Raw genomic sequence first — 16,471 nt, forward strand, 5'->3', positions numbered from 1 at the left:
TCACAATGTCCGAGAAGCCACCATGTATCCACGGTCAGGCTAGGCAATGGCGTCGGCGCGAATCGCCGAAAACGATGCTCAGCCGCCTTCATAAAGAAAAGTAATTTTGGTTGCGGAAGACATCGGCAACAGTGCTGCCGGGCGACAATTCGCCGAAAATGAAGGCGGCATCCGCGGATGGAGACGACGAAAGCAAGCTCTGTTCCCGTGCAACGGAACGAGAAGAAGCTTTGGAGGCCCAAAAAATGGCGTGCTCGCCGACGTCGAGGCAAGTCTCGGCGACTTTGTAAAAGAGGAACGTGAACGGCACGTCGCCGTAGACATCAAGCTGATGCAAGAGAGGGCCAGAAAACTTTGATGAGCCGACATTGGGTACAATGGGTTGTTCGCATTATACGCCGCGCCGGGCTTTCACTGCCATGGTGCACGCCCGTCGCTCGCTCTTTCAAGAAGTACGGAATTTCAAATGTGCTCGACGGCACTAAAGACGACTGCCTGAGGGAGGAGGCATCGGACAAGGAGTCTGATGGAAGTGATGACAGTGATTAAGGTTCAATTACGACGCAAATATACGTTTTTCTTAAGACTTCCTGGGTTGCATTTTAGGCGGAATATTTTCGCGGTCCTTAAATTGTTTCATATTATACGCGGATAAAACTTTTTTTTTTCTTTGCGGTCCTCAAATCATGCCTCGTATTATACGCGGGTTCGTATTATATGCGGGTTTTTACGGTATGTGACGGTGAAAGTGCTAGATTTAATCTTTATTGTTTAAATAACAAAAGGTGTGACATATTTTTCCATGTTTCGCTGATTGCAGATGCTGCCCTCTATTGCCTAATGCAAAAAAAAAATAACGTATTGATGTACAGTACTTTTTTACACTGCAACTCTTTTATACTACGGAGACAAAAAGAAGACACTGTTTTTTTTTTGTATATTTGACCCCGCTACAGAAAAACGTGTTTGGAGATTCATGTTTGTCCCTTGTCCCTCTTGTTCCCCTTCTCAAGGGATTATTTTCATCATTACTGTCCAGCTCGCTTGCCCCTTTGCATTTAATTTGCACTATAAAGAAAAACGTCAATGTTTTTTATTTGTTATTTATTTTCTTTTTGCCGTCAGTCTAGCACCCATTGCTCTCGCGAACAGTCTGTGAGCGAACATTGATAAGCAGAAAACTGGAGGAAACGAACCGCGAGCAGGATGACCTCTTAAAATGCCAGCAAAGCATACCCTAACGTTGAGTGCCTTTCTGTCTGAACGCAACCGACTTGAAGAAGGTGTGACCAGTGCCATGGCTATTATATGTGGGCTCTCTTTGTTTTCATTCACTCATTTCAGTATCCCGTGTTCGTTTATAGTGAACTCCCCATTTAGGGATTATGAATTGTAGTTAAAGGAACACTGACAGGGTATTTAAGGTGGCGAAGGTTTTTATTTGTTATTTTTACATGACATATAAAACCTCAATTACACAAAACACAATTTGCGGCTCGAAAGTAATTATCTTTCCACCCGAAAACCGCCGATCGAGAAGTGGCCGGTTTGATTCCCGCTCACTCTCTTCTTCGTGGACACGTGCCGTTTTCTATGGTTTAGACACAACCACCAAAGATAATCAAATTTATGGCTCATTCAAGGCACTCACTCAATACAAAGAGTTGACAAAAATATGATGCCCATTTTTTTCGTAGCTTCTAAAAGACTGTAAACAAGTTGATTGAAAAAAAAAAGTTGCACATCCACGTGCCTTTCGGTAACTTTCTCCTCTATATTTCTTCTTCCTCCCAATCCAGTTTCGGTTTTGGTTTTGAGCAGTTGCGTATTTTGACTTCATTCAAAATATATGTGACGCTGTAGAAAAATATTGATTCTGTAGTTTTCTGACACTATATTAATCCCCTGGCAAACTATTAAAAAACGTTGGGGAGTGGTAGTGTCCCCTCAAAAGATGGGTCTAATGGCGCCACAAGAAGTGATATTCAGCAATGTCACTATAGCTAAAGCGACCTTTCTTTTGTCCCATAAATGGTGTGTAACTTGTATCAGTGATTTCATGCTCCTTATAGTTGGACTGCATAGAATAGCCCTACGATTTTTTTTTGTCGTTTTATGCTGTCGCGTGCAAATAAATCATTCTGGTAAACAAGATTTTCTCAACTGTATAATTGTGTTTGTCATAGACGTCGATAAAAATTACGCAACGCGGATGTATCTTCAAGTGTTTGTACTCTACTCCATATACTTTACAGTGTACGTAACTTGAGTAGTAGTTTAAATACTTTATGAAGCAGGTATTTGGTAACTTAAATACTGTTATTGAGTATTTTGTACAACTTTGTTTCAAGGGTTTAGTCTGTGTGTACGCGCGCGTTTGTTTCCTATGCGAAATAATATACAAGACCCGCGTTTTTTATGTTTGAAATTTTAGCAAAGTTCTCCTGCGTCGCTCACTTCGCATGTCTGACCTTTTGTGATAAATTAACAACCGATGTACCGCACCGCTGGCCGAACCACCGGCGGATTTTTACGAAGTCCCTCTCCTTGAAACTTTGATAAGTAATGTCTGCTTTACGCACCTTTCTTTTTCAGCTGGAAATCGAACGGTAAGCTGTTCCCAGATAAAAATGAGGGAACGCAGCAGCACGAAAACAAAATATACAATTTATCCTCGCGACAAATCAGTAGACGTGGAATGTGACATGGAGACCGATGGCGGCGGATGGACAGTAAGTATCTCCTCATAGAGGAGAGAATACAAATTGCACTTTTAAAGATATCTTTGCCCTTTTTATTTTGATGAACAGGCAAGATCGTTCAAAAGGGGCAGTGCAACAATTTTAAGGGGTGTCAGTAGTTGATTGTGTTAATGCACCACAACTAAGAGCACGTGAATTGGAGGCTCCAGCTGCAGAACCCCGGGATCCTTGATTCAGTCTCCACGTCAGCCCGTTCAAACTGGATCATTATCATATATCTTTACGAGTTCGTGTATTGCTATGCACTGCGTGGCTCACCCTAAAAACCGCAGGTTAGCATTCGTACTCCACTGGAAACATTTCTCATCTACGGCGTGCAACAATTTCCATACTCTGGCAGACTAACCAAATACTGTTCAAACGTCGTTACGACGAATGAGCACGTTTCGCAATTATCTGCTGAGTTTAAAGCTTGAATTTGAGTAAATGTGCCAAAAACCTTTCTTCGCCATCAACATTCACTAAATGGAGCTTAATAATAATAATAATAATAGCTTTATTTCCATCACTCTTGATAGGGGAGCCCTGTTGTGCTATCGTAAACCCGACGTCAACAAAAACATCCCCTTTTTTCTGCTTTCGTAACGAACCCATAAAAGCGCGTGTTTACACCTCTCCTCGTCAGAAGTTGACTCCCGGCCGCCAAAATCTTCGAGGCCGACAGATTGTGATGTTCGAACACTACCAAACCGGAGCTTTGAAAGTGTTTTAATCCGACGCGGAAACCTCCAGACCACCAGAGAACGAAAATTAACTTTGAGCGGGTTGGTAAAGATGATTTGAAAAGCACGAAACAATAAAACATGTGGGCACGAGGACAGACAGTGCAGTTATAGTGACCTATAGTTCACTGTAGTAGAGTTCTTTCAACTAGCAACCGACATTTAATGAGGCCCCCGAAGCCACTTTCAATGCCTCAGCCGTTTTTTCCCTCAACCCAAAATCCCTCGGAAGAAGGAAAAAAAAAAACCTTCGGAATGAAGAAGAAACCCGGGAAAAAGAAGAGAGAGAAAGAAATATAATTCCGAGGACACCTCAGCTTTCTTATGAGTTGGGAATGCGAAAGCATAAATGTTATCTTTCGTTCCCTCAGTTCGTATGCAGTGTACTGGCGTGGTCGGCCACGTTTCGCAATTGCCGAGGTTGCGGTCGCTGGCGAAATAGATACCTCAGGCGCCGCCATGTTCCTCGGTGCCGGGAGGAGCGGAAGGGGCCGCAGCCCCACCCCCCCCTCGGCAACGCCTGACACGACAGCGGCGGCCGAGCGCGCGCTCTCGTGTAGCTGCCGCAGCCCCCCCCCCCCCCCCCCCCCCCCCCCCCGCCTTCCCTCCGGCAACGCCTACTACGAACGCTTTTTCCCCACAGGTGCTCGACTAAAGGGCCCTCACCCGCCCCCCCCCCCCCCCCCCTCCCTTGAAAAAAATATTTTTTTTAAACAGTCCGGTTGGGACACGCGTATCAGGAAATAAATTTTAAGCGAAAAAAAAAAAAATGACACCCATAATGACGGCGCGAGACGCGATTTAAGCGCAGACCGCATGGAGCGTTTTTGCTCGCGATTCAGGCGCGTCGGCGTCAAATCGGCGTCAAATCAACGTCATTTCCTGCGCGCGGCCGCGCGTTTTCGCGGGAGCGTTGCTTTCTAGCCGACCCAGAACAAGACGCGCGCTCCGAGGCGTCGAAGCGGCTCTCGCCCATCACGTGATCCTGCGCAGTACGCTGTTTCGTATTCAGCACATTTCAAAGTGTTTAAAAGCATTTTTATTTTCCATATAAAAATTGAAAAGACGCTCCTTTTGTCACACAAACCCGTTCGTGTGTCATTTTGTAGTATTTGTGTCAACATTTACATCGCGTGTTGAGAATGCTGTTATCTGGCAACGCTGATAACGCGCGGCCGGCGGTGCTTGGCTTTGTCTGCATGCGGGTGCCCCTGCGTCAGCTTCCGCGCGAGCGTTCATAGCGCGTCGCGTTTTCGCGTGCAGAAAACGCGCCATGCGGTCTGCGCTTTAGTCGGCAGCACCTCCTTTCCACTTTTTTTCTCTTTCGGCGTTCCGGGCGCGGGGAGGAGCGGCGGAGCGGATTCGCCTTCACGACCGAGATGGCCATTCCGGAAGGACCAGTGACGTCATGGACTTGGCACGCAGAATTTCAAATAAACCTCTCGCCGTCAATATTGCTCTAAATTTCTTTATCACGCCAAATGTATCGTTTGACCGGCGTGTCTTAACCAGATTGTTTGGATTTTTGTTTCCTTTCGGGAGCCTTTAGTTAACGGAAAACTTTTTAAACGTCCTATATATGATTTACAGTTCCGTAGATTACTAAGTAAACCAACTGACTGTGCGGAAGAACCCCTTACCGTATTATACTATGAATACTATCGATGCATAAGTTTCGGCGAACTGTGTGTGCACTCGAGAATCAATAAAAACTATGATCATGTTACAAAAATAACTAATACTTAAGTGAACAACGAAATGACGGAGGTAAGCGTCGTAGAATGCAGGTGCAAATATGTCTTTTCAAACGCACTGCTTAATATGACAATATATCTCAAATAAATTTTATTGCATTTATAGAAACACATAAAAAGCTTCTCATATATGAAAAACCGTATTTTCTTAAAATGACGTTCAATGTTGTAGTTTTAGCTGTTCTTTTCATATTTACAGTGTTGTGTCTTTTAAACTATACTTAGATTAAGAATATTACAGTTTCTAAATAGTCCCTATTAAAAAAAAAACAGCGTATAGACGGTATGCAGCAGCTGTTCATGGGTGCCGCCATAACCGACCTTCATTTTGTGTTTCGTCTTATTTTGATCACTTCGCTCCAACATTACCACCGCAGGACAAGTTATTGCAATTTTAGATTCGACTGTGTCTCCCCAGCATTGACCTTTGGGGAGGCTCGTCAAAGCCCGTTTTAGTGGCTTGGTATCTCGATTCGGGAAGCCCAGCAATGGCGGTTCTAATCTGTCGCATGTGTAAAGCGTCCCTACATTTTTCGTGCGAATTTTCATATAGCAATATGGGGTACGCGTCATATGGTTGAGACGGGTCGTACGGTTGGTACGGCTGATTTGGTTTGTATGGTCCATATGGTTGTTATGGATGATATTGTTTATATGATTGATAGGCTCTATCGGTCAACGCGCTGTTTACAAACAAGCCCTCACGAGGTGTGGGCACAGCGCGTGCGCAGGAACCAGATTCGCCTGACGTGAAACGTCTGCGCCCTAACAGCGCTTTTGGATAGAACCTTCCAATGGATATGTTTTTGTGTCTAAATAATTTTACATCGATAGCTAGCTCGATTCAAACTTGGCCCATTATTGTCAAAGATGCATGATTCAGGAATCCTTATTTTATAAAATGAAATAAAAAGACACACTTCCAGTGTACTTTAACCCTGATATATAAAGTATTAAAGCTGTAAAAAAAAAAATACCAGTGTTGTGAAAAAGATAATCTAAACGTTGCGAGACTCTAAAATATGTCAAAAATGATAACAGCTGAAATCGTCAGACCTACCTTCTGCCCTTTCATAAACAAAATCTCAAAAACAAAAAACAAATTCTGCAGTTCTAATTTGCAGTGTTGTTCTAGTAACATATTTTGAAAGAACGTATATTTTTTACGGAATCTTTTAGGACCCATCATTTCTCCCTACACGATTGGAGATTAAATCACCCATATACATATATATATACATACGAGAAGAAAAGAAAATCTTTGCTGAAAAGAGCAACAACGAACGGTTTAATCCTCGGCCTTTCGGCCGGAGTCCGGCCTTTATCCGGAAAACTGACGTAGACCGGACGCCGGCCGAAACGTAAAAAAATAAACCGTCCGTTGTTGCTGTTTTCACCAAGGGTTCTCTTTTCTTCTCAGTTATATATATATATATATATATATATATATATATATATATATATATATATATATATATATATATATATATATATATATATATATATATATATATATTATATATCAGTGTGTCGAACCGAAAAAAATACGGGTTCGGTTACGGTTCAGGTTCAGGTAAATTTATTTTGTTCCGGTTCAGCTCCGGTTCGATTAATTCGATCCGCGAACCGGTTCGGAAATTATAAGTGACAAATTGCAACATCAAAATAAATTACAAATAAAACATCTGAAATCAGCACATACGAAACGGGATACATCGTACAGCCTCATGAAAAAAGGGTGTCAAAAGATGTATTCTTACACCCTTTGTCCCGTATAATACACCCCCAAACTTCAATTCGACGTACAGCGCCCTACAGTCGAACAGATGGCCCGAAATTTTACGAGGGGCTTGATAGCCGTGGGGTACAACTTATTGAAATAGCTAATGTACGTTTTACTGAACACGAAAAAAAAAAATTCGGGTTTTCTTGGCCCTACTGTAAAAGCTCGGTGTTTTCTTTATGTGGTCTTTGATACGTACTTTAGCTATTTAAAATGTTGTACCACACGGCTATCAAGCCCCTCGTAAACTTTCGGGCCCAATGTTCGACTGTAGGGCATTGTACGTCGAATTGAAATTCTGGGGTGTATTATATGGGACAAAGGGTGTAGGAATACACCATTTGACACCCTTTTTTTTTTTTAGAGTGTAGTGTAAAGCTCAGGGATTTCTACCAGGAATGGTTTCTTTATGTGCACTCAAAGGTTACCTCACCGACTTTTACGCATTCGGACTTCATCTAATTGGGTCTGACGCAGTAGCTGTAAAATCCGCGACCTCCTTACAAACCCACTTACAAGTAGAACTCGCTAACTATCCCGCCACCTCGGCGTGTAAGCAATGGAAGGAACAGTGGGGAGAAAATACAGCTTTCTTTATTTGAATTTGCCTTCGGTAACTCAAATTAGACCCTTAAAGAAGTTTTCATTAGGACGTAATAGGATAAATATTAAAATAGAAGAGTTCGCTGTCTCACAAATATGTTAGCTTCTAAGTGCCTATACGAAACCGGATGCATTATTATCAAGCTCCACAGCCTTTTCTCTTCTCATTCCGATGGAAGCAAGCTTCAAGAACTCGCGCGTTCTAGAAACGATTTATGAAATGTGCACACAGCAGCATTTACGATTTACGATATTATAGAAAAATGAAATCCCGTGACGCGATTTTTTTTTTTTTTTTGCACAGTCTTCCAATTCTTTTTCTTCCGTGCAAGCCGCGACCAGCGCAATACTGGTTCCTATGTCGAGATTCATGGATGCAGCGTTTGTCAAGATTCATGAATGCAGCGTTTATATTCCTAAGACTGTGTGGAGAAGAAAAATATGTAAGCGAGGTGTGTGTCAGTTGACGGCACTTAAAAAACAAATAGCATTGATAGCACATTCATTGTCAACAGCGCGTGGCCGAACCGTTTTGACATGAGCCGGTAACCGTTATTTTTTTTCCGGTTCAGTTCCGGTTCGGGTTCATCGCGATAACAATATAACGGTTCGGGTTCGGGTTCAGTTCCGGAAAAAATACCGGTTCGGTTCCGGTTTTCGGTTCGGTTCGGTTCCGGTTCGACACCCTGATATATTTATATATACATATATACACATATATACATATATTGTTACGAAGACGACGACGCACATCTTAGGGAAATAGGGGCGCGCGCTACATGTTTTCGCCACGCGAGCTGAGAGCGATTCGGCTGTTCCGCCATTGATCGCCTCTGGTCTTCCCACATCGCACCATCAAATACGTCTCTCATAAACACCCTCGCAAGTGGTGGAGGTGCAGACGATTCCCAACCTCTCGGTTCCTGTGCTATCGCGATCGGCCCTGGAGCTTCGCAGCGGACGTTCAACGCACAACGCAATGCCGGACGAGGCGGACCACCCGCTCCACTGCTTATCAAGAACCGCCAGCGAGATCCACCAGTTTTCAATGGAGCACCAGAGGCCGATGTCAACGACTGGCTAAGAAGTTACGACCGGGCTAGCCTACATAACAGGTGGGACGATACTCTCAAGCTCGCGAATGTTTTTTTTTTTTTCATGAAGGATACCGCACTCCAGTGGTTTGATAATCACGAAGAAGAAATAAATTCCTAGGACAGATTCCAATTCGGCTTCGCGGAAATATTTGGCAAACCCGAACGCCGCAAACAACAAGCGAAAGATAAACTTGCCCGAAGGTATCAAACTACAACCGAGTCCTCCACGTCCTACATTGAGGACGTCCCTCACCTGGGTCGGTGCGTCGACACTAACACGACCGAAGAAGACAAAATCCGGCATTTGTTCAAAGGGCTACCACACCAGCTATTCTCAATCGTAGCTCCAAAATCCCCTCCAACTGTTCAGCGCCTCATTACAGAGTGCAAGAAGTAGGAGGAGTTGCAGAGCGCCCGCATAACAAAGGCACCCTTCGAACGCCTGCCCGAAGTGTCCCCACAGACCACAACGGCGTCCGACCTCCCACAATTAATTCGGCAAATCATCCGCCAGGAACTTCTGGCGTACTTCGGCACACCACGACCGTCAGATGTCGCCCCAAACCAACGGAGCGACACCGAATTTATGCGGAAGGTAGTACAGGACGAAGTACGAGCTGCTCTCCAACCACTCGCTTCGCCTACCCCTACGTACGTGCCAGCACCACCAGCACTCACACCCTGCTGCCCAATGCTGTGTGACACGCAACCCCGCTACCAGACGTCCTTCCTACACCGCCCCCAACCCCCCCGACGAATTTAAGGACAACAGCGACGCACCGATATTTGGAGAACAGACGACCAGCGCCCGGTGTGCTTCTATTGTCACACAGCTGGTCACATCGCCCGTTACTGCCGTCGACGAATTGATAATAACGCCTATTATCATGCACCTGGCAATCCGTCTCTCTATTCGAGAGATTTTGACGACAGCCGCTCCTCCGACGCACGCCGCTCTGCAATCGATTCACAAACACCTCAAGACCCCCGCGGCCGATCACCCTCGCCGTACCCCAGACGCCGCCGATCAGTGTCACCCTTCAACCACGCAGCCGCAGCGTCGACGCCGTCGTCAAACTAAGGAGGGCAGCCTGTGGTGCCACCGGTGGTCAGGCTGCACTGCCAGAAGTTGCCGAAAATCCTCCTTTTATTGGACGGACGGCACTCAACGTTCATATTGCAGGACAAACATGCGCCGCCTTGGTCGACACAGGAGCCGCCAAATCATGCATATCAGACAATGTCTGCCGCCGCTTACGCTTACTCCAGCCAACGGACACCTATTGCGCATGGGTAACGGCGAATTGGTGCAACCTCTCGGATCTGCATCAGTGTCCATTCTCATTGCAGACTTATCCTATATTGTGGTATTCCTCGTCGTTTCCAACTGCGTCGCTGACGTTATTTTAGGCTGGGATTTTTTGACGTCCACAGACGCCTTCATAAACTGCGCTAGAGGCGAACTAGAGCTGAGCTGCATCGACCCCGTCGCTGATCACTCCCATTCGAAAAACATGACCCTTCGCACAAACGACGACCTTCTTTTGCCACCACTATTTGCCGTTGCCGTAGCGCTCACAGCCGACCCGTCGTTTATAGGCACCTCTGGACTAGTGGAACCTGTTGAATCACTATTTGCGAAGGAAAGTATTGTCGCCCCATACTCCATCGTGTCCCTAGTAGAAGGCAGCGTTTGTCTTTGTCTCACCAACGCATCTACGGAGTCGCAAATACTTCCCCGGAACACTCGTGTCGCCAATATGACCATGTATCAGGAACACCACATTGCCACTCTTTCGAAACTTTTGTACCCCCCTACTTGTCTACCCGGTTCTGCACGCGAAATGAGTGACAACTTTACAAGGATGGTGGACGCTAGTTTGCCTCCCGAGGACCAACATCATTTAGCCACCCTGCTTAAAGCTTATTCTGATATATTTGACTTCAGCAGCCAAGCCCTTGCTCAAACATCCGTTGTCCATCATCACATTCACACTGGAGAGGCACGCCCACTGAAAAGCAGACCATACCGAATTTCACCCACAGAGCGCAAAGTGATCCAACAGCACGTCACCGAAATGTTGGAGAAGAAAGTCATCCAGCCTTCCTTTAGCCCTTGGTCGCCACCCGTCGTCCTCGTAAAAAAGAAGGATAGGTCCTGGAGCTTCTGCGTAGACTACCGCCGTCTGAATAAAGTAACCAGGAAAGATGTCTACCCGCTGCCCAGGATCCACGACACCCTAGAAGCATTCCAAGGGTCATCCTTCTTTTCATCGATGGATCTCCGGACTGACTACTGGCAAATACCGGTCGCTGATGCTGACAAACCTAAAACAGCGTTCGTCACACCTGACGGCCTCGACCATTTCAACGTAATGCCGTTGGGTCTGTGCAATGTCCCAGCGACCTTCGAAAGGATGATTATAAAAAAAATCGTGAGGGTGCAGGCGAGCTGGTGAATATTAATCATGTTGAATTAACCTGAGAGTGGGGTAGAGAAGAAACATCAAAACGTAGAAGGGACTGAAAACAGACAGGACGACGTCTCAAACTCAGCTAACTCATTTATTTAGTCCACCTCCTTATGTAGTCTCAATCTCAAGGTCATCTCTACCAACACAAAAGGACAAAGTTATACAGATCAAGCGCCACAGCCTTCATCACACAATGCAAGAACGTTGACAACATTTACAGGTCGACGCGATGAGGCAACATCCACCCACCCTCAAACTTGAACAAAAGGATCTCTTCCCCTATTATTCTATACACAGTTCATACTTCTGAATTGTAACATGCCCTCTTTACAAAAAAAGGGGAAAAAAAAGAAACACTGAAACGATAGTAGGGCCAATACACGTGGAGATCCACAAAAAAAAAGTTTGTACGGTTTTTTGGAAAATCACAAGCACTTAAAACAACCTAAATAACAAAAAAAAATGTTTACACTTTTAGAAAGCTTTTTGAGTTCTTCCAAACTGTAGCGAAGCCTGACTTATGCAGTTGCCTAGAGACTGTCCGCACGGTCTCCCTTACTACTCTCTTTACATCGTTCCTCTCTTTGCGTATTATTTCCGTCTCCGACCAGAGCGCCGTGCAGTTGTTACATTCATGAATATGTTTTGCTATTTCCGAGTTTTGTGCATTGTTCTTTACATTTCTTTTATGTTAGTTTAATATGTCATTTATGCAGCGTGACTTCGGTCCTACAAACTTGAATCCACACTCTAATGGTATCTCATACTCAACCCCAGTCTCGAAACATACGGATTTTTCCCGATGAGCCTTTTTGCAGTCGCTCACACCTGATTGAAATGGCGTCAGTTTACCTAATCTGAAATCCGAACTAAAGACAGTGTCTACTCCAAACTGCCTCGCACATGCCTCCAGGTTTTGAGAGATGTCATAAAAATAAGGGATTACAGCAAAGCGGTTCCTTGGTTTCTGTTCAGTATCTCTCCTGCCTTTAATAAACAATTCTAATTGCCGTTGCTTTTCCATTGCCTTTCTAGTGATTCAGTGATATGATAAACACATGACCTTTCTAACGCGTTCCTGACCAATGACTTTACAATCCCCGCCTTTACGGTCTTCGAATGACAACTCATTCTTGGCAAAACTGGTTTCGATTTTTCTTCCGGTTTTTCCTCAGTAAACTTAAATTCTGGAGCCGTTGACCTTATCACACCTTCTATGGTTTATGTTATACCTTCCTTAAACGTGCATATTAAGATGTCATCTACATATCTTCTTCCTATTGCCGTACCCGGAGACAACTCCTGTAGATTATCGTGCACTGCGCGATCCAAAGAGTTTAATCATGGGAGGCGTTGTTCAGTGTTATCGATGGACACTAAGAACTTGTATTATTCCTTAGAAAATACCCGGTTAATTCAGAGAGTCAGGGAGGCATTGGAGTTGAATCTTGTTAAATTCCAATCGGGCTCAGGTATATCGGTAGAAAGTTCCTTAACAATTTTGGAGTTTTATCTGAAGTCAACGGTAGTGGAGTGCGAAGGAAGAAAGTATATACAAAAAGAAGGTGTTTCTATAGGGTCATCAGTCGCACTGATTTTAGCAGAAGTTCATTTAAACTTTTTTAATCGCGCAGTGCACGATAATCTACAGGAGTTGTCCCCGGGTACGGCAATAGGAAGAAGATATGTAGATGACATCTTAATATGCGTGTTTAGGGAAGGTCTAACAGAAACCATAGAATTTGTGATAAGGTCAACGGCTCCAGAATTTAAGTTTACTTTGGAAAAATCGGAAGATAATGTTCTGCAGTTTTCTCGATTTACGTATTCACGTAAATCGAGGGTTATGTTGGGAATATGGTAAAGAAAAATCGAAACCAGTTTTGGCAAGAATGAGTTGTCATTCGAAGACCGTAAAGGCGGGGATTGTAAAGTCATTGGTCAGGAACGCGTTAGAAAGGTCATGTGTCCATCATGTCACTGAATCAGTAGAAGGGCAATGAAAAAGGTTGATAATTGTAGGTTATGACGACAGTTTTATAAAACGGCAATTAAAATTGTTTATTAAAGGCAGGAGAGACACTGAACAGAAACCAAGGAACCGCTTTGGTGTAATCCCTTATTTTTGTGACATCTCTCACAACCTGAAGGCAAGTGCGACGCAGTTTGGAGTAGACACTGTCTTTAGTTCGGATTTCAGATTAAGTAAACTGACGCCATTTCAATCAGGTGTGAGCGAGTGCAAAAGGCTCATCGGAAATATCCGTATGTTGCGAGTCTGGGGTTGCGTATGAGACACCATTAGAGTGTGGATTTAAGTATGTAGGACCGACGTCACGCTGCATAAATGACAGATTAAACGAACATGAAAGAAATGTAAAGAACAAAGCACAAAACTCAGAAATAGCAAAACTTATTAATGAATGTAACAACTGCACGGCGCTCTGGTCGGAGACAGAAATAATACGCAAAGAGAGGAACGATGTAAAGAGAGTAGTAAGGGAGACCGTGCGGATAAACTCTCTAGGCAACTGCATAAGTCAGGCTTGGCTACGGTTTGGAAGCAACTCAAAAAGATTTCTAAAAGTGTAATTTTTTTTTTTATTCGGGTTGTTTTAAGTGCTTGTGATTTTCCAAAAAACCGTACAACCTTTTTTTTTTTTTGTGGGTCTCCACGTGTATTGGCCCTACTATCGTTTCCCAACAGCACAAGAAGGAGGTCAATGAGCTCTTGGAGAGCCAGCACAACATAGTGGTGTACGTCGATGGAGCAACAAAAGGGAAGGAGTACGCCGCAGGAGCAGTCTTCAAGAGAGGCGAGGGGGCAACTCCCTTTGAAATTGCCACTAGCTGCGGACGAGGCACGGAGGTCACACCGGACACGGTAGAAGAAGCGGCTCTTCTGTTCACGTTGGGAGTATACGGGCACCTCCCCGGTAAGACGAGAAACCTCGTCATCTATACGGACTCCCAGGAGGCGGTACGAAACATGTACAAGATCAAGGCAACCGCAAGCCCGACGGTACACGCCTTTTTCGACACGGCGCTCGGCCTATATCGGGAGCACGGCACAAGAATCAGTGTACGATGGGTCCCGGGATACCAGGAGATCTTAGGAAACGACATGGCTCACGCAGCGGCACAGTGCGGGATGAGAAGAAGTTTTTAGTTGCCATCCCAACAGGCGTCCAACTGCGAAGAGTCACTCGAACAGCCAGAAGATTCGGCATGCTACGACCCCGTCGAAGAGCTTCGTAGATGTCGCAAGATGCGAAAGATTCAGCTAGCTGAAAAGTGGCAACCCGAGGACTACCCGCTTCCGGCGAAAACCTTCAAGCGAAAGGAACGGTTCAACTTCGGCGCATCCGTACCGAAGGCGCGGTCACGCCAAGGCTCAAGTACCACATCAACCTCTCGCAATTACAACGGACGCAGCCGTACGCGGTCCCTCCGGACCCGCGATGTCAGAGATGCAAGGATCCAGAAGCCATTCCCAGGCTCGACCATCTCCTATGGGAATGCCAAGCTCTAGCCTTGTGCAGAGTGGAAGCCATCGAGACGCTACCTGAGGAAGAAAGACCCAAGAGACTCGTGGATTGGACGGACCAGCAGGGCGAAGCCCAACGCCGGACGAGGATTCTCCAGTCGCTTCTGGACTTCGTAGCCAAGGCAGATCTGGGGGACTCCATATGAAAACACCCCTCATGACCCATCGCACAGTCATCCCTCATCACCCATAATCACGCAAGAACAAGGCTGCCAGATCCGATGATCACTGCGGCGCGGATAATCTTTTTATTCGTTCCTTGGTTTTCAATAAACGTTTTCTACCTACCTACCTACTATCGTTTCAGTGTTTTTGTTTTTTTTTTTCCTTTTTTTTGTGAAGAGGGCGTGTTATGATTCAGAAGTATGAGCTGTGTATAAAATGATAGGGGAAGAGATTCTTTTGTTCAAGCTTGGGGGTGGGTGGATGTTGCCTTATCGCGTCGATCTGTAAATGTAGTCAACGTTCTTGCATTGTGTGATGAAGGCTGTGGCGCTTGATCTGTATAACGTTGTTCTTTTGTGTTGGTGGAGATGACCTTGAGATTGAGACTACATAAGGAGGTGGACTAAATAAATGAGTTAGCTGAGTTTGAGACGTCGTCCTGTCTGTTTTCTGTCCCTTCTACGTTTTGATGTTTCTTCTCTACTCCAGTCTCAGGTTAATTCAACATGAAAGGATGATGGATACATTTCTCCGCGGCCTCACCTGGGATATATGTCTGTGCTACCTCGACGACGTCGTCGTTTTCTCAACCACACTTGATCAACATTCACACCGGCTGAGGCAAGTTCTTGGTTGTTTTCGCTCCGCACACTTATAATTAAACTCAAAGAAATGCATGTTCGCTGCTCGACAACTGAAAGTACTCGGCCATGTAGCCAGTGCCAGTGGCATCAGCCCGGACCGCGACAAACTCAGAGCCGTTACTGAATTTCCTGTTCCGCAACTTCAAAAAGACGTCCGTGCTTTTCTTGAACTGTACACTTACTTCCGAAAGTTCATCCCTGGCTTTGCTCACGTCGCTAAACCTCTCAATCAACTCCTTCGCAATAACGCCGCATTCAAATGGGGCCCACTTCAACGCCAATATTTTGAGTCCCTTAAATCGGCCTTGACGAACAGTCCCATTCTTGGCCGCTTTACTGAAGGAGCCGAAACCGAAATACGTACAGACGCCCGTGGACATGGTATCGGTGCCGTCTTGGCTCAAAAATTTTCAAACAGCCAACATGCTATCGCCTACGCGAGTGAACGGAATTACACTATAACTGAACGCGAATATTTGGCTGTTGTATGGGCTGTGTCAAAATCTCGCCCCTATATCTACGGTATTCAGTTCCATATAGTAACCGGCCACCACGCACTCTGCTGGCTCGCCAGTCTGAAAGACCCCCCAGGACGCCTTGGGCGATGGTCCCTCAAACTGCAAGTTTATACGCTCACCGTCCTCTATAAATCTGGAAAAAAATACCTCGATGCCGATGGCTTCGATGTATTGTCTCGATGCCCGCTACCGTTGTCGCTCCTCAGCAAGACACAAGAAACTCGCTCACGACAGCACCTTTGACACCAGTTGACATTTCTGCAGCTCAAGCGTCTGATCCTTACCTAAAACCGATAATTGATTACCGTGTTGGGGTAACCCCACATGCCTCACAGAGCACAGCACGCGCAGCGCGTTTATTTGCCCTTCACAACGGCACCCTATGCAGACGAAATTACGAAC

The 16,471-nt window shown here is 45.2% G+C and overlaps 1 protein-coding gene across 1 annotated transcript in view; it reads left to right on the forward strand.

The window, feature by feature from the left end:
* The window catches only part of LOC121834511 (ficolin-1-like), a 103,987-nt gene that overhangs the window by 26,757 nt on the left and 60,759 nt on the right, over window positions 1–16,471 (forward strand). Inside the window, exon 2 of the mRNA XM_042288204.1 lies at window positions 2,596–2,732. Within this exon, the coding sequence (XP_042144138.1) occupies window positions 2,596–2,732 (137 nt within the window). The remainder of the gene's footprint in view (window positions 1–2,595; window positions 2,733–16,471) is intronic.

This window comes from Ixodes scapularis, unplaced genomic scaffold (assembly GCF_016920785.2).
Source record: "Ixodes scapularis isolate PalLabHiFi unplaced genomic scaffold, ASM1692078v2 ptg001274l_1___fragment_1__unscaffolded, whole genome shotgun sequence".
NCBI lineage: Eukaryota > Metazoa > Arthropoda > Arachnida > Ixodida > Ixodidae > Ixodes > Ixodes scapularis.